The 19,230-nt window shown below is 40.3% G+C and overlaps 3 protein-coding genes across 7 annotated transcripts in view; 1 reads left to right on the top strand and 2 right to left on the bottom strand.

Annotated features, from left to right (window-relative positions):
* cnksr2a (connector enhancer of kinase suppressor of Ras 2a) overlaps positions 1-10,923 on the top strand; it is a 69,027-nt gene extending 58,104 nt beyond the window's left edge. Inside the window, exon 24 of the mRNA XM_044035769.1 lies at positions 10,731-10,923. Coding sequence (XP_043891704.1) covers positions 10,731-10,778 — 48 coding nt within the window. The 3' untranslated portion in view covers positions 10,779-10,923. The remainder of the gene's footprint in view (positions 1-10,730) is intronic.
* LOC122775691 (kelch-like protein 34) lies at positions 179-3,293 on the bottom strand. Its single transcript, XM_044035781.1, has one exon. It carries the CDS (start codon positions 2,955-2,957, stop codon positions 1,155-1,157), a length of 1,803 nt encoding a protein of 600 aa, XP_043891716.1. The 5' UTR covers positions 2,958-3,293; the 3' UTR covers positions 179-1,154.
* On the bottom strand, positions 7,324-18,974 carry smpx (small muscle protein X-linked). Of its 5 annotated transcripts, none has more exons than XM_044035831.1 (5): positions 18,913-18,974; positions 14,010-14,069; positions 10,693-10,779; positions 9,339-9,515; positions 7,324-7,778 (listed from the first exon to the last, which is right to left on the bottom strand). In XM_044035831.1, the coding sequence occupies exons 2-4, from the start codon at positions 14,043-14,045 to the stop codon at positions 9,360-9,362; spliced, it is 279 nt and encodes a 92-aa protein (XP_043891766.1). In that variant the 5' UTR covers positions 14,046-14,069; positions 18,913-18,974; the 3' UTR covers positions 7,324-7,778; positions 9,339-9,359. The 5 variants fall into 5 exon arrangements, with proteins under 5 accessions (XP_043891766.1, XP_043891758.1, XP_043891731.1 ...); XM_044035823.1 differs by lacking the exon at positions 18,913-18,974 and adding an exon at positions 18,662-18,685; XM_044035796.1 differs by lacking the exon at positions 18,913-18,974 and adding an exon at positions 17,414-17,607.
* Positions 18,975-19,230: the final 256 nt, after the last annotated feature.

The following is a 19,230-nucleotide window of genomic DNA, read 5'->3' as shown; positions in this document are numbered from 1 at the left end:
ATATGATTGCAAAGCAGAAAAAGACGCCAAAAATCAATAGTCAAAGATAATTTTGTCAAAATGTAGATTTTTTATGTTCTCAAATGTGAGAGTAACCTCAAAACCCAATGTCTTTATTGTACTTATTGGTTTTGTTAACAATCAGACATATCGACTCCAGAGAAACCGAGAAAATGAATCACACACTATCCAGTTTTATTACTTAGTGAATCAATGTATAATTAAAAAAAACAACAACTTTACAGTGCTTTATCATCATGTCTTTCAATCGATCACAATTCATTTCACCCACTCATTACTTCATGGTTATTACAAATTATGTCAAATTTTTGTAAAACTGTTATTGACATTTTTGACGCTAATAGTCCTATAACCTTATTTCGAAAGCATTTTATTTTTGTGTACATTTTTATCGCACACAAACAAATGTATTTCTCAAAGAAAATCATTACAATACTTTTTAAAGTTTACCCTCAAATATAGAAAGGACCCAAAAATAAATGACAGCAGATGCAGTTTCGTACAGAATGTACTCGAGTGCAAACATCCACAGATACTGAACTCAGATCATGCGTATGATTTCCTGGATAAACCTTTGGTTTCCTTCTATTTCTATATAACTATCTCATAGGAAATCTTAAATTATTCATAAATGAACAGGAATGTCACATGCACAGGACTGTTTTGATACAACGTGTATGAAATATTCAGTTTCGCTTTGCTGTTGTTCTTCACTTCAAAGACATCCTCCCCCTCCACGTTCGTCGTCTTGGCTGTGGAAGACGTTTTCTTGGCTTTGCATTAAATTCACCCTTTGAAATTTCTTTTTTTCTCTTCTATATGAGACTGGATTAGAAAGAGCTTGAAATGTAGTCAGTTGGAAATTAAATATTATGGTCATGGTACAAATTTCAACCCAGACAACCCAATTTTATTCCCAAACAGACTTTTCTTTTGATTATATTTGATTTTATTCTTTCCTTTCTTGCCTGAAACCCAATCGTTTTAGTTCTTTGTGTTGAACTTTTGAGTAATTTCAACAATGTCACATCATTATTCAAACATGTGCTCTCTTCTCATTACCACACTTAAGTAAAGGAATTTCACACTATATCAAATAACTCATTAAGTGTTTCTTTAACACTCTGTGCACTTCAGTCTGGCAGCGGGAGCAGTGTGCACTCAGTCCCTGTGAGAGGTCTGGGCAGTTTACAGATCTCTCTCCAGTGATCTTTCTGTTTGTCGTACTCCAACACGGTCCTCATGACCAGCTCCTGTCCGTCGCTCCACCTTCTTCCTCCAAACACCAGCAGGTTCCCTGAGGGCATTGGAACCATCCCATAGTTGAAGGTGCCAATGAGAAGTGGTCGGAGGCGCGTCCAGTGGTCTGACTGCGGATCGTATCGTTCTATATCGCAGAAAGGCTCGTACATACCCAAAAGGGCGTAGATGTAGCCATGGGCAGTTGCCAGTCGGTGGCTGAACCTGGCAATCGACATGGATGCCCTCTTTTCCCAGACTCGACCTTTGAGGTCCCAGCATTGGACCTCTCTGCTGCTCTCCCGGTTTTCTTCCTGGGTATCGCCGTGGTTACCGCCAGGGGCAGTAGCCTGGTTGCCGGGGAGACCACCTGACACATAGATACTGCTGTCAAGCACAGTTGATGCATGGCCATAAAGAGGGTGAGGCATTGTCGCTCCTCTCCTCCAGGCTCCAATGGTCATGTCATAAAACTCAACAGATGCCACCGAGGTTTGCGTCTCGGCGTCCTGTCGTGTGTGTCGCCCCCCGATTGCATAAATTACATTGTCTACAACACAGCAGCTGAACTGGGCCCGCATCTCCAGCATGGACTCCACATGCTCCCAGCAGTTGAAGCGAGGATCGTACCGCCACACCTGATTGGACGCAGATGAAGTGACAGACTTAATGCCGTCCTCATCTCCTTCTTTCACTTCCTCCCCCCCAATCACAAAGAGGAAACCTCCCACTGAGCACACACAGTGGTTCCTCAGTCGCAGCGGGAGACAGGAGTCCAGTAACGAAAACTTCTTGTACCTTGGATCAAACACCAACATCTGCTCTTCGGGACAATCAACGCTGGAACCTCCACCCACGAGCAGCACACGGTTCACCGATGCCCGTAGCGTTGACTGCTTGCTCTGCCTGATTGGCTGAGCTGAACCAACCCTGTGGTACTCCAGAGCTCGGGTCACCTGACTCCTGATTAACGGTGTGGCCATGGCTTTGTGGTGGAGGTTGGTGAGATCAGAAGTGCAGACCAGTCCAAAGCGCAGGCGACTCAGAAGAAGATTTGATTGTAACAGAGGGAGGGGTCCATTCTCATCCAGCCAATCCAAAGCCAGCTTCAGGAGCTCCACCTCCTTGACGCCAGGTATCTCGTCGGCGTCAAGCACCGCCATCAGTGATTGGACATTCAGATTAAGGAGGTCATCCTTGCTCTCCTGAAGCAATGTCCCCATCTCCATAGCAATGGTTTGGTTGGCAGCCTCAAGTGCATTTGATAGTGCATGGTGTTCAGCCAGGTTAGCATAGCAACAGCAGTTGTCAGCATTTAAACCATCAATCATAAAGCGCTCACATATCGACACGGCTGTCTCAATTTGCAGGTACCTGGCTGCTTCCAGAACAGCATGAATATTGGAGAATGACACGTTGATCCAGCCCGAGTACAGGAAATCAAGAATGGCGTCTAAACCCAGGGGCGTTAGCGCTGGGAGACTAATGGAACCCGCTAATCTCTCAGCAGTAGTCTCTCCAAACAGAGCCCAAAAATACTCGCTGGAGCTGGCCAAAAGGGCGCGATGACAAGGGAAGGAAACACCCCTAGCCTCCAGGACGACATCACACATCTTCCTCTCAGAGCGCAGGCGCTGGAAGCCGGAGAGAAGTACGGTTCTGTGGGAGGAACTGTAGAGGAAGGAGTAGCTATCCATCCAAGAGACGAGGTAAGGAGGTGAAAAAAACAAAAAAACAAGTCAAATAAAGAGCTTAGTCAGGAATGTGGAGGGAAGTAGCAACGAACGGGAAATGTTGGAAGGTAAGAAGATGTGACATTAAAAAGGCAGACGGCACCAGAGAAGCCAAAGAAGCAGCTTGACTGAAAACAGAATCGTTGGAGATTAGCATGATCAAAATATGTCAAGAGTAAGAAACGGGAAACAAAGAGAGAAGGAAGGAGACCTTGGTGGAGGAGAGAGACGTGCATGTCCATAGTCAAGCTCTGTCCGTCTGTGTTTTTGTCCCGCTCTGTCTGCAGCTGTGATCATGTGACACCGTGATAGGAAGGTTAACAACTGCCAATCCTCTGACCCCTTTTTTCTTCCCCCCCGCTTTGGCCCCTCGGCGTGGTTCATCCTAAAAGTCTCCTGTCTCTTTCTGTGATACCCCAGCTCTGTCGGAATCGTGTTTGTCTGCTGCCCTTTCCACTGACTCCAGGAGGGAGTATCGCCCAAACACATGCACCCAACATCCCAGCAAGCTATCAAGCATACACACTCTCACACAAGCTTTTTAAAAGAGCTTTAGTGTCTATCTCGGTGGATGAGCGCATCAGTAAATACAGCTGCTGCAGCCCGGGACCAGGATTCCAGGTCACTACGGTCCCTATCTGCACCATATGAGACAAAAATAGAAACACAGCTTTAGGGACTCGGCGAGACGGACATATCAAAGAGGTTTTGCCAGTGTTGTCAAAGATTTTACAAGCGTCAAAAGTCACACATTGCGATCGGTATCACAGCGTGCCATGCCCTTTCAAAAGGCATTTAACCTTGTTTTTGATTTGTATCATTCCAGAAGATATACACAGATTCACTTACTGTATTAGTAACAATGCCACAGCAGTACAGGTAGTAAAAAAATAATAAATCCATTATAAACATAAAACATACGAAATGTGTAATAAAAATCGAATAACCCAAACAGGGTGCGGAATTGCACATGTAAGCTTTTGCACTGATATTCATGTAACCTGGATTTACATGTTATTATCCTCTTCAAAGTACATTTTGCTGCGAGTTGTGTGATCACCTTCTCTGAATAGATGCTGGCTCACACTCACAGATGATGTGACTGTGTATTCTTGTGTGTTTGTGTGTGTGTGTAATTGAAGGAGGGTCACATTTGTTCAAAACACAACACCGAGGCCACTCGCGAAAGAGAGACTGCAAAGTGTTTTTAATCTTTCCCCCACACAGTGTCAAATCCCTCTCAAGTGGTTGTTAAAACACCAGCAGTGTCTCCATCTCTCTCTCGGCGGAATATTCTGCCGTGACCTGGTCGGGGGGCTAAACATAGCTACAGCTGCTCGGTGTGCGTTTGTCTAGTGTGCGTACTGCGTAGTGTACAGAGGAGCATGTGATGTGATGATGGATATGAGCAGTAATGGTGGCAGTGGTGGGGTAATCTGGGCTCTATGTGTGCTTTTAATGTTGCATTCTTCCCTAAAACAGATGGATTTGGAAGTTTATTTTAGAATCACAGCGACTCCGTGCACATAAATGCCCCCAGAGTGAGACCTAAACCCTGTAATACCCATTATGCACAGTATGTAAATCACAAGTTCCATCACAATTCAATATTATATCTCACGGTGGAATGTTTGCAGATATCACAGATTCAATTTCGAGAGTCCTGCCAACATCGCATTCTCGCCAGAGTTTTTATGCACGTTAACCCCCTCATGAATGACCGCAAAACCACAGATATAATAATGAAAATAATCATACACTGAAGGATTGCACAAATTCGAGCCATTCATGACTCGGGCCCTACTAATATATATAATAGTTATAACACTTGAGGTAGGTGGAAATGTTGACTTGGCAATTAAAAGTAAATGTGAATGGAAACAGTGTGACTGAAATGTCGCAATTAACTTTACTAGAAAAAAAGCAGGAAAGAGGCGAAAAACATCGTGGACTGTTGAGAAAACCACAACATTGTGGTGACACGGAATGTAATGTTCTGCCACCTACAGTACTACTTACCTCGGTGAACTAGCTCCCGGTATTCACTTCACAAAAGTAAATGGAAACACATCAACATATATGGAAACATATCTTGATTTAAAATGAAGGTTATTTGAAATCCCTTTTGTTCTTTAACTGTCAATCTCCTGACAACCACAGTCAAGAAGAAAGTCTCTTCGAGGGCAAAAAAACCCCCCAAAACATTGACTCATGTCGTCTTAAAAGAGTTACCGTCACGTACTGTCACCTCTCTTTGGACGTCTTTGTTAGCCGAGCTGTCAACTGCACCGGCAAGATGATTTATCTTCTTTGAGAAATGACAAGGGAGCAAGATGAAAGGACTAAAACCATGTTGCCAACCAGCTGCCTGTGACCCTGCTGCACTGTTAGCTAATTTTAGCATGCCAACATAGCAGTGACGAGCAACTTCAATGCCTGCCAATGCTCTCAATGCTTAGCTTAGTTTATTTTAGCATGTTGACATTTCCTAATTACTGCTAAACTGGGCGTAAACTAAAATATCAGGAGGATTATCACGTTTTCATTCGTTATGATGTCTAAATAAATGCTCAAGGACCAGAACCAGGCGCGTTTATGAAGTCCATACGTATCATTTCCCTCACACAATAACTTCCATCCAGTAGTTTCACTCCAAACCTATTATTGTGCACTTACAGTGGTACTAGAGGGTGTTATGACCCACAAAAAAGGGCAAAAATATAACAGAGGTTGGGGATTAACCACGGTCATTAGATTCTATCCACACAAGACCACAAATGCTGGTACAAATGAAATGTCAAATTCCTGTCAATAGTTCTTGAGATATTTTAGTCTGGGGGTCAAGTGGTCAACACATCTTGCACTTAAGTCCAGAAATACAGATTTGACAGATTGGCCGGAGGAGCTGTAATGTGTACAACACTCTCCAGAGATTCTCTCCTGCCAGGCCCATAGTTTAATGTCCGAATACTGTGTCTTAGTCTCCTGCATGCTCAGGTCAGGCACGACCTCCTCACGTGGATCCTCCTGCCATCGTGAAGGTGTCTCACACAGGCGGTCTCCCGCTGCGACGCTCGTTTGTTAATATCAAACTCTGGAAAGTGTCCAAGAAGAAATACAGAGAGTCGGCAGACTTACTGAATTTCCTCAAAAGACTTTTAGGGCATGTGTGAGATGATGGAGGAATTCTGAGAGGAATTATCGTGTTAATTGCGATTAATCAATTACAGTCATATTTAGTGCGTTATGTTTTTTAATCTGAACTAGACTGTCGACTAGTTCCACTTCTACTTGTACAAGTTATTACAAGTGAGGTGGAACTAGTGGACAGGCTACTAGGCTTGGAATGTTTGTATACAATAATGGACCTGGTGTTTTTATTTGTATTTTCTAATTATTTGTTTGACAAAAGAACACATCGGAACTTAAATTGCTGCATCTGTTCAAGTTTGTTAAAACAATAAATTACTTTATAAAGCCACTTTTTGTTATATATCAATCTTTTGATCTGCTGTAATAATTAATTAATTTAAATGAAAATACATCAAGTTAAAGGCTTTTCTCAGCAATTTTTAGGTGAGATTAAAAAAGAGATTAATTAGATCGATTAATTACAGATCCTAATTAATTAATCCCTTAATTTTGTAATCGCTTGACAGCACTATCTGAGAGGTCTAAGAGAATACCAAGTTCAAATGAAATCAATCATCATAAAACATTTTTTAAAGGTTTTTGTGGAAATGGAGTAAGTGTTAATGTTTGGGCTCTACCTGCTTTTTGGACTATGTATTCTGTTGGCCTTGCACCTTCAGAAGATCATGATTATAATTCCTCTATTCTCTAGATAATAATGTCCAAATGCCCTGGGCATTATCCTAAACAAGACAAAAAGGGATTTACTATTATTCTAAAAATGAAACCTCAATTTGGACTTGGTCTTTTTTTCTTTTCTTTTTTTAGAACCATTTTGATTTATTTTAGTAGTTTCCATTTAACCAACAAAATAATTTTACCCTGAAAAGTAGCACAACTCAGAGCAAGATAAGGAATAGTTAAAACCTGGAGTGCAGAACATTTGTCTCCCCCCTCTGGCAGTGTGAGTAATTACATAAAGACCATTTCTAAATTAACAAAACCTACCAATTTACCACCACAGCTCTAACAAACCAGCCACTATTGGCCAATAAATGCACAATGCAGAGCTGTAGCCATGGTCAGCAGATTATATACAGATTTAAAACTCTGTATATAGAGTAGCAATCTGTATTGTGTGAGCTTTTTTTTGTTTGTTTGTTTTGGCAAGAGCTTTAATGCAACAGACAGTAATATGTAAACGTTCCTGCACTCCAGCTTTAATAGAGAGCATAATATCAATCAAAGTAGTCAATCCACTTTTGACAGCATATGAAAAAGAGATACATGAGGAAATCACAATGTCAAGTGATCTGGACTTGAAATAAAATAATAATTATAATTAAAAAAAAGCACAGAATATCCATTCAACGCAAAACAACTCAAACGTCACAGGTACAGAGGAGTGATTCATCTTTACAGCACGGCTATTTTGTATGATTTACGATTCTACATGTGGATAAACGGGATCAGCTAACACTTTCTTAGTGTGTGTCAAACAGTTCATGGATGCCATGCCTCCTTCTGGTGGTCGTAGAAGGCAAATGTTTTCTGCAGATAGTGGCTTTGCAGAAAGCTGTTTGTAGCCGTCTGTAGCAGTGGGCAAGTCTGTGAGTGTGAAGATTATCTTTCTTCCCTCTGTGTCATGGGATCCTGCGGGAGGGGAAAAAAAGACGGATAAAGAGTGGTTTTTAAGAGCTGTTGACCCCAAAGAAGCAGCAGGAGATGTAGCTGATTCATTATCTGATTCCCCCCCCCCTTTTTTTTAAACTTCCATTTCAGTTTCTTTCTGAGCTTTGATATTAAATATTCAGCTTATTTCCATTTCAAAGAGTCTGTTTTTTAGTCACGGAAGCACCTCTAAGACTTCAAAAATGGAAATGTCCTTTGATTAAACAGCTTTGGTTTTGCCCAAACTTTACTTTCCAGATATGACGTCAAAAGTGAAATGCCCGTACAATTGGGTTCGGGGATTTGGATTTGGACTGTGCCATTTACATCACTGTCATTGTAATTGTCTGCATCATTAAGTTTAAACGCTGCGTTCTCACATCCGGCTCAATCATCACTCCTTTACTTCAGCAAATATCTGAAAACAGAAGAAGTATAAACTCTGCACAGAAACTTCCCTCTGTGAGGCGCAAGTTTTAACCACTTTGCCACTCATAAAATATTACCATGCTAAATAAAAAGCTTTAGCTCAGTGTTGCTATTCTCACTTTCAGCTTAAAAGACAAAGACAGATTAACTGGATTTGTCTTCAAAATTTAAGTTTTCTGGCAAAATTTTCAAAAAATACGTATTTTAGCTAAAACATGAGCATACTCTACACGCATGTTGCATTAATTTCCAAAACACTGCTTTAGCTAAAACATATAGCTTTGCTATACACATGTAGGCTAATCAGCTCATTTCCAAACTCTAGCTAACTCAGAAAATGATGTAAATATACACAATTTTCAAACTATACTGTTGTTTTGATTTTGCACAAACAGAAACACAATCATGCTTTTTGGGCTTGTGCTAAATCATCTTTGTAAATAACCTTGTTTTTTTTCCTGCTTCCTAAGAGATAACTTTTCCTTTGCTATTTGTATTTTGGAGAACAAGTGACATCTCTCTCTCTCTCTCTCTATATATATATATATATATATCTTCTAGAGAGGCTCTGTCTGTAAAAGAAAGTAATATTTATTCTAATTTTCCTCTCATTTATCTCCAACACAGCACAGCCACATGGTTTGGATATTGTGGTTTCTGTGTCCCACTGACAAACTCACAGCACAGGACACAACGAGTTAATGCCTAACCCTAACCTTAACCTCACCACAATTCAAATCTTAGAACTTAACCAGTTCCAAAAAGATGAGGTTCTGACTCATTAGGACCAGGTTTTTGGTCTCCATTCCATGAGGACTGACTACTGGTTCTGTTTATGCCAGAAAATGTCCAAAAGAGGTAACAAATACAAGTACACACTTTCATACACTCTGACACACACACTCCAGTTTAAATATAGGGCCTGACTCACCCCCTCCTGCCCACACACAGACATGAACATACACTCTATTTGACCCAAAACAAAAAAGCTGAGCAGCCCACACTGCCCCCATGTGGTGAACCATGACCACAACTGCAAAACCAACACTGCTGCACACAAACAAGTAAAAACAGGATATGAAAAACAGGCAAGAAATATTATTGTTATCTCACATTTATGTACATATTTACACGTTAATCCTTGGTGACCCATCGTAGTTCACTCTTGACATTCTGCAGCTCTGAGAGGTTGACAACGGGGCCGGGGAGCTTCACAGCGCCCGGCAACGGCTTCTTCTCTTCGGGTGTCTGAGCTTCAGCGCTCGGCTGCTGCTCTGGTGGTGACTGAGCCTTTGGGAGGAGGAACAACAAACAAACAAAAACATATACAATAAGACGACAAAATGCATTTCAGGAAATCGCTTCATGGTCCTTGAACTCACCGTCCTCACAGCATTTGCTGTCGGATTGAAAACCTTTTTGTGTGTATTTGTGTGGAACGTTTCCATCTCTGACTCACTGAAGAATCAACTCAATGTGCTTTACTTTAAAGTATTAAAACACACACAAAACCCAGTTATGACATAAAATATAACAGAGAACGAAACTAAAATAGAGCAAAAAGAAAAAGTTTTGAAACTTTTGAAAAATAGAATGTGGTTGTTACAGCTAAACACTGCTTCACTATGTTTACTCTGAACTCTTGACTCGACTCACTGACCTGAGTCAAGGTTTATATTCTCTAAATATGTCGTTAAAGAAATTCAATTACTGCCACTTAATGGTCGAGTGTGTGCCATTTAATTATTGAGTTTATTGGTAAAAATTGTGTGGTTGTAAAAATGTTTACGTACTTCAGGGAAGTATCTTGTTTTACGGAAGTCACCATGTTGCTATGGAAGCCCGAACATACGAACCATGATAAAACAATGCGTGTCACTAATTTAACCCTTAGAACTCAGAGTATTTAGCCTACTTTTTTCCATTGCTATGTTTAAATGTACAGTAACATACAAAGGCTATAAGAATGTGCAATATAGAGTGTCTTTTATATCCTTTTTCCAGCACAACCTATATGCAGTCTGATGATTTTTTGAACTATATAAACATATACCTGAGCAGAAAGTACTCAAAATGTTTAAAATCTGTGAAAAATTTGTGAAATTTCGAAATACGTCACCGTTCCAGGTTCACTTGCCTCGTTTTTATGAACATAGAAGAAAAATGGTTTATTTTATTTTATATTTTATTTTCACAATTATTGCCAAAAAAATGGTAGCAGTATAAAATGATGTCCATATAAGGCATTGTTGTGTCCCACGGGAATTTACCATGTAATGACATCCTTTCCCATAATTCCCTGACTCACTTAGGCAAAGGAAGGGTTTGTTACAGTCTGCAGTCCCACCATTAGATGGCACTAATTCTTACACAATGGACCTTTACCAACAACAGATAAAGGAGGATTTACAGATACTAAATACTTTCTCTTACCTGTATGTTTGTGTTTGTGTTTGTTTGGTCTTACCTCCTCTGTGTCCACTGTCTCCTCTCTCCTCTTGACAGGATGTCCCGCCCCTGGACGCAGAGCTCCCATCGGGATATTCAAATTAGCCTGAGAGACATGGAGACGGATTTTTCATGACTCAAACACACACAGTGTTCTCTCTCTCTCCTTATGACCAAATTTGACCATTTTTTACTCATGAAACTTTACAGTAAAGAGCAGTGTAGGGCTTTTATTTTCTTTGAAGGAAGTGACTTTGACGTCAACTTTCTGTCAATTTTAATTTATTTATTTACAATTCCAACATCCTCTTTTGTTGTGGGAATGACACATGTGTCTCAGATCCACTGTTTTTTATGATCAAATATCACATTTATCTCTGGAAATTAGTAAATAAAAAAAAAAAAAAGTAATTTCTTTGTGTGAAGTGGCCCTTTAATTATCGCTAATAGATGTCCTAACCCTTACCCTTAACTTGACCCTAATACTACACCCCAGTTCTAACCTTAAAACTAAAAGTCTTAATCCTCAAAAAGCACCTTAAAGTTATGAGGACCAGTCTCAAAATGTCTTTACTTAAAGGTAGATTTGGCCAAACCCTAACCAAACAACAGGTCTTCACCTTAAAATGTCATAATATATGTTATGTAAGAAATGTAAGAAGACAAGTCCCCATAACGTGAGCGTGTTGTCATATTCCGGTCCCCACAACATGAGTAAAACCTGCACACACACACACACAAATGCCTGCTACCTTGATGTTCTCCTGCTGCGTCCTCTAACATGCTGTCTTTTTTGTATTGTATTGTACTGTAATGTATTGTATATATGCTCATATTGTACAGCTGTACATATAGATGCGTGACACTGACGATGATGGATATTATTATTATTATGAAAGAGTTTTATTTATTTTTCCCTCTGAAATTACAAAAAAACTACAGTATAACATTTAAAGGGACATTTTATGGACGACATGTGGACCTCATTTCACAGCATGTTTGCTTTGTGTTATTGTGACGTCGCTTTTGGCTGGGATTGGTTTTTACTGTCTTTCATGCTTTAGCGCGCAGCGATGAACACGCCGACCCGGCGCCCCGAGGACGACGGGTGGGTCACGGCATGGTGATAGTTAACATTTCTTATGTGAAAGTCAGTCAAATGACCACGCTGAGACACAGAGCAAGCAAACAAAGATGCAAAAAACTAACAAAAACGATGCAAAGTAACCGTGGATACCTTAAATGACCAAAGAGTGATGATAAAAGAGCTACATAGAGACATAAAAACAGCCACAAATTGATCCTAAATGATCACAAAGAAAGGACAAATGACTTCTGATCTTTAGACAAACATCAATTATCACACTCACTCTTAACAAATGACAATAACAACATCTCAGGCTCTGGAACATTAAAGGAAAACTATGTTGAAGTTTATTTTATTGCTCCTTTTGGGGTTTTTTTTTTGTCACCACTGAGTGAAACAAATAGTCCAATGATCATAGAGGCTGAAAAAAACAAAAAGTCAGTTTTTAAGTTTTTAAGTAAGATTTTAATTGTTCCAGTTTGTTAGAGAACCATTCTCCTGCTGCTTGTGCACGTTTTTACACTTAGTGAGACTTGTTATTCTTATTCCAGACTCTTTATTTTCATTTTATTTCCATTTAACTCTAGTTAGTGTATGTTTAAAGTTCAAAAAGAGTCTGCAGCAACTTAAAATACATAATTTTGAAGGTTTTTTGGGACCCCCAAAAAATCGCCTGCAACCCATCTGTGGATCCCAGCCCCAGTGTCTGGGAACCACTGACCCAAATCAATGCTGTGCCCATTGGTGACAACCCCAGCATGTACATTTTTTAAAAAGAATAGGACCTAAGTTTGATCCTAAGTGGAACTCCATATTTTACTTTTTAATGTCACCCAAGTTTCACCCGTTTTACTCTGATTTGATAAAGACCCCAAAAAAATCTCCTGCGACCCATCTGTAGGTACCTGCACCAATGTTTGGGAATCACTGTGGTGATTTCAGTTTGCTTTTTTAAACATCTTTTTGTTTTGTTATTTTGTTGACATTTATTAATTCATTAATGAATTGATCTTTTTATGATGATGTCTATTCTGCTGTTCCCTGTTTGGACGATAAGAGCCCTATGTTTGTACTGTGCTGGTATTTAAAGCCTGTCCTGATGTCCTGATGTCCTGATGCCTGTCCCATGGTTAGACATGAAAATGAGCACAATAAGAAGACGAAGAAGAGCGAAGAAGAAGAAACACACAGGAAGCCATGACAACAGAAACACAGACGACTCTGCATCCCTTCGCCTCGCTACAGCTCTGCACTAACGATGCCTTGATACTGTATCTGCACAGTCACAGCTCTCTGTGTTTTTGCCTTTGCCAATAAATTATTTAATGTCGGAAACATTTGTTTCACATGTAGTCTTCCTGTTTAACCTTTTGAGGGGGTTAACATGCATAAAAACATAGCACAGACGTCTTGAAACGTAGCACAGACGTCAGATCTGGCGAAAATGACCCCGAACACGTCTATGGGCATAAACTTGACCCAACAGGAAGTCAGCCATTTTGAATTTAGCTTCTATTTCACCACGAAACAGGAAGTGCCCTCTCACTTGGCCGTACATCGAGTGATTAGAGACCAGGGGCCCGCCCTGAGCATGTGTGTGTGTCAAGACCTGCACACAGGAAGTAGGTCTTTTAAAACCGGAAGTGCCCTGTAACTGGCTTCATACATGAACAAACTCGTCTTTGCGTGTTTACCGTACCAACATAAAAACATGTCAATTTGTACCAGTTATTGTCATTTTTATTATTATTTCATTTTTGTTTCAAGTTGGAATATTTATTCTTTCACTGACAACATATGATGAGCTCCTGTTTACGATATATTTTGAGTGCATAATCCCAAACCATCCCACTGAAATTTTAATAACTTTAAAGCACCAATTTGTAGGATTTCCTGGCATCTAGTGAAGAGTGAAACCAAGAGTGTTCCAGATCCATCCTTTACAGAAGCATCTGTCATGCGACGCCTTAACGGACAAACCAAACGGAGCAAATGTTTCGCATTTCAAACTGGAAGCCAACGACGTAATGGAAGAAGAATGGCATCCTTTCTGGTATGTGAAGGCCACCGTAGAGACTGACTTAGAGAGTCCTACATGTGTTACAACCTGTTGTCTCACCATGAGATGTGACATGTGAATAGTTTATATATTTTCTTTACCCCTTAGAGTTAGTAACACACACACACTCTCTCAATTATTTATGTCATACGTTAATATATAATTGTCTGTGCAGGTGAAAGTCTTTTACCTGAAGGGCCTTGACGTTGGACGAAGGTTTGGACATAATCCCCAGAGTAAATCCACTGACCTGAGGGAAACAGAGATTACAGACATTCAGCTGTGTGTTTTCTGTCTTTGTGAGGACAAATAAACAAAAACACATATAAACCATAGGACGCTTGGGTGTTTTTGGACAGTGAGGACATGTTGGCTGATCCTTCAAAGGTCTCTTTCAGGATTAAGACCAGGATTTAGTGTTAGAACTAGGTTTAGGATTAGATATTCAAAAGAATTCCCAGGACACCACTGTTTTATGTTGCCTGCCTTTCGACAATTTTGGCGATAAGGTGATGACTGCGTGCTGTTCTGAGGGGGGACACACCATGGAGTAGTGGTTAGCCGTGGTGCCTTGCAGCAAAAATACCCAGGTTTGCCCCTTGTGTGCGTGGGTTTTCTCCAACGTTCTTAATGTCAGGAATAAGTTAGTCCATCCAAATGGATCGAAGTCAAACTCATGTTCTTTTGAGGACATGACTTTGGGGGTCACCGGGACTCTGGTTCTCTGGTTTTAAAGGCCTGGGATAGCATTTCCGTTGCTTAGCGACCCTTACAGACAGAATCAGGTAAGAGGACGTGATCTCTGAATCATTCATGAGAGACAGACTGAGACGGAGGGGGAACGACAAAATAAAAAGTCCAACAGGGGCTCGTGTTCAGAGAGAGAGAGAGACTCTTTGCATAGATGAATGATGTACAGACAAAGGTCAGCGTCAACCAAAAACCTTCACCACATTAACTCCACTGTTGCAGCATCATTATTAATTTAAGTGTTATAGAAGATACTAAACACCAGTCCTTTATTATTATTATTACAGCTTACCTCTTTGAGGGTCGTACTTTTTGTTGGACAAATATTGGGACAGTTCTTTGATCCATTGCAGGACCAAAAGATGATGAGAAACAACCTTACCTACGAATATTTTAGAGCCTCCAGTTAACTTCACACGCTTTGTGTGAACACAACAGGGGTGTGTTGTGATCATCTGGACAACTTTAAGCTTTTAGACGTCTCAAGGTTGAGCTGATCGGTACCTGGATAATGCGATTCATAGTCTGATTACTCCAGCATGTGTACGCTTAGTCAGACTGGAGTTGGACTTGGCGTTATGTGCATGCACCAAAATGTCCTCTGCTGGAAATCATACAGAGCCATGACAAGACATGACATGAGGAGTCACAAGTGCACATGTCAATATATCGATTTTCTCCCCCACATGAAAACTCGGACGCGTCTTAGTCGGACTACGGCCTTAGCTGGATTAAACTGTGCATGTAAATGTACGTGCCGGCAGGTTTAATATTTCACTAACGATGTGTGCATTCAAACTTCAGCCTCTTTTCTTCTACTCATTCTTTTTTACGTCCTCTCTATCCCATTTTTCATGAATCAACACCTCCAGTATACCCAAGTGGCTCTCTGGCGCAGAAGTTTCCGTGTCCTACTTATCTTTCAGGAGCAATGAAGAGCAGAGACACTTTGGTGTGAGTGAGGCCGCGCTACAGAGGCTGAAACACACGGTTGCCACGGTGTTGTTTGTGCGACAACATACACACAGCCTGGACCCACATTGAGACGGTATTTATGTTTGCTGCGAGTAGCAGCTGCTCTCTCTGATGCTGATGAGGTTCTACAAAGCCTGTCAAGCCCTTTCACTTTCTCTCCTATTGTACAATGTGTTCACGCTCACACACAGAAAAACTCACTGACGAGTGCGTGTGTGTGTGTGTGTGTGTGTGTGTGACCATGGACAAGAGTGTAATATCAACAAGACTGCATAGTTAAAAAAGCAAAATGGCAAAAGCATGTACATGAGCAAGAGTAAATAACTCTATACTGTATTTGTAATGCAAAGAAATTTAACTTTGCGTTATTGTTGGATGCAAAAAGACTAATGTTTGAGGAGAAGAGACATATTTAGATGATGATAAATGGGGAAAAACAGGATTAAAACTGGGAAAAACAGTTGTCTTCCCATTGTTTTTTTTTGCGAAATAAAAGCGACATTTCCAGGGGTGTAACGGAAACCCAACTTGTGACAGTCAGGGAAGAAAGTGTCCGAACGCTAAGCTAAGTAAACCTCAAAGTCCTGTAACTTGATTTGATAATAACGTGTAGTTTTAACTCTGTCAGCTTTAGCAGGCCTAGCAACTTGTGTTGGTGGAGAGGTGTTAAAACGTGAAGCAGTTAGCAAGAGTTGCTAACAGTGCTAAAGTGTTAGCGATGTGGTGAACTCTGTGGCACAGAAGAAAACAGCAGAAGGAGCGGCCACGACGTCTGAGAGCTAGTTGTTTTTTCTGTGACGGCTTAGATGCAAACATGTGATTTGATTGGCGTCGTATCTGGGGACGGAATATTTGCATATCGTGATTGAAATGACCAGAGCTTCTTCTGATTTTGACTCAACTTTGGCTGCAGAAGCTAAATGAATCGCTTGTTCACCTCAGCCTAGGGTGGCCACGTGTCTAAAGCCAGACAGACCAGATTTTGAAAAAATGCTTAATTTAAACGCCATGGGATCTGCGGCCTAACACCAGTCTGTTCAAATGGCGGCCCGTGGACCACATGTGGCCCATAACTGACTTCTTAGTGGCCCAGACTGGAGAAGCGGGGGCGCCCTTTCCACCAGAAACACTGAGAAATAACTAGAGAAACCCTTTTCACTGTCCCTCAAAGATTCCTACACTCTGTGTTGAATGATAGGTTTGATAGAATTGATAGTTCTAGTTCTCATGTACCCCCTGTAGTAAGTCCAAGTACCCCCATTGAGATTTGCCCCCATAAATGCTAACTACACATTTCTTGGGAACCTCTTTAAAGGTCCAGTGTGTAATATTTAGACCAATAAAAGTGTATTCGTAACAATGTGTAATCACTGCAAAGTAAAAAAAAATCGTTTGAGTTTGTAGCCTTTAGATTAACCATTAGTGCTCACGTGGCACAGATTATTTAATTTTTGAACTGTGACGTTTTTCTAAATTACACAAATTACATTTTTTAGTACTTTTTGTGTTTCTATAGTTGGTGAAAATGGAAAAAAATTATAATATTCTCATTGGATTGCCTATAGGTTGTGCTGAAAAAGGGATATAAGACTCTATATTGCACATTCTTATAGCCTCTGTGTATATATGTATATGTTTGAACATAGTAATGGAAAAAAGCAGCCTAAATGCTCCGTTTTCTAAGGGTCAAACCTTTTATATGTACTTTACTGTAGGTAATGCCTTTTACTTTACAGAGGTGGCCATTTTGCGTGTGCCAGCCAGACTTATGGCACAAAACAAAAAGTTAGGTCAAAAATTTGTGAAAGTAACACACACACACACACTCACAACCATACTCACAGCAGATGTAACGTACCTGTTACCTACTCTTTGGCTTGTGAAGAAACTTTTCTCACTTCGGTTCAGCTTTCTGTGTCTCACACACTCGTTCTTTCCCTTCTCTCCATCGGATTCTTTCACTTTTTCCTTCCTCTCTCTCGCTCTCTCTCTCTCTCTCTCCCTCCCTCCCTCTCTCTCTAGTCGCCTCATAAGTGGTAGAAGGATTCCTCTCATATCTGGGATTTGTTCTCACTATAAATAGATGAGTGATACACAGAAGGGACCTGCTTTCTATCTATGTACACACACACTTTTAAACACACACACACGGACAAACCAAAACATAGCCAAACAATGGCACAGTATATTTGGATTTCCATAATTTAAATTTGTTTTTGGTTCTTTGCTATGTTTTCATATGATATAAGTAATAATAATAATAATTTTAATTAATTCCAATGAAGCACACACACACAAACGTATGAATGACACATAAGAATAATATAAAACCTTGTTTATTTAGTATGTTTAAAGTAACGAGCCCTGGTTTATTTTAAAGCGTTCATGCATTAAATATTCAGTTTCTATTTCAAACACCTTAATAATTGTTGGGACAAGAGCAAAACTAAACTACCAGGACCAAACTTCAAACAGCAACACACCAAACGCTTTATTAAAGTATTTTAGAAAAGACAACTATGGCCCATAATTTAAACATCATGGTAAAGTTTTGTTCAATTAAATAATTTTAAATGTAGCACACAAACTAAAAGGATACATATATAATATTCACAAATGTCTAGTAACAAGAACTACATGTAATCTGTTGATTTTTCATTTCTAAAATTAAAATAAAATGCACTGTTGAGGGGAAATAAATTGAAAAATTAAAACCAAACTTTTAAGCTAAGATGACACACCTGCTTATATTTTATTCATAAAATGTGACGACGACAGCCAAACTTCATCCATAGACTCATACATAACATTTGTCGGCTTTTATCATAATTATACACGTTTAAAAAGGACATAGTTTGTCCATTTTCTGACTCTCGTCTTCATCACATTCCGACACCTCGGTCCTTAAAAACACTGCTTCTAATGTTAGTGACTAAAATGGCACTGTCCTATTTCTGCTGTGACACTCACTCACTCACACACACTCACTCACTCATACACACACACATCACACACAAGTACCTGCCATGTCTGCATTCATACACTCATGTGACAGCATGCTGTGATCTCGCAGGGTTAAAGGTATGTGTGTGTGTTTGTGTGTGTGTGTTGTCTTACCTCCTGGTGTGTGTGTGTGTGTGTGGTGACTCTGTCCTGCCTCAGCTCTCTCTCTCTCTCTCTCTCTCTCTGAGGTCCTCTTCGGCTACCTGACCTGTTTCCGCTCAGGCCTGATTGGCTCGGAAAGACGAGGGAAACTCCTCCCTGATTGGAACCTGACCCGGCGTCTCAGAGACAGAATGAGTTTTTAAGTCCCTGTCTCTCTGTCTGTCTCACTGTGTATGTGTGTGTGTGTGTGTGTGTCCACCTACCTTTGAATATGTCACTCAGCTTTTCCCTCAGATGAAGTTTAACGGCGGCACCAGAGAACAGTGATGCTCTTCAGTCTCAGCCGTGGAGATGAAAATGCGAGGTAGTAAAATGAGAGCTTGTTTTATGTTTCGAGTCATGCAAATACAACATGCACACACGCAAACACACACACACACTCACACACACAGGGTCATGTCCCTAACCTTTTTTGGAACTACAGGAGGAAATTGATTTAAAAATGCTGTGCTACAAAGTTAAAAGTTACACCAAAAAAAAAAAACACCAAATCTTTTTACCCAAAACCTAATTTTTATTAC

This window comes from Solea senegalensis, linkage group LG1 (assembly GCF_019176455.1).
Source record: "Solea senegalensis isolate Sse05_10M linkage group LG1, IFAPA_SoseM_1, whole genome shotgun sequence".
Classification (NCBI taxonomy): domain Eukaryota; kingdom Metazoa; phylum Chordata; class Actinopteri; order Pleuronectiformes; family Soleidae; genus Solea; species Solea senegalensis.
The sequence above is the reverse complement of the archived record's forward strand: the minus strand, read 5'-3'. Positions and strand labels throughout refer to the sequence as shown.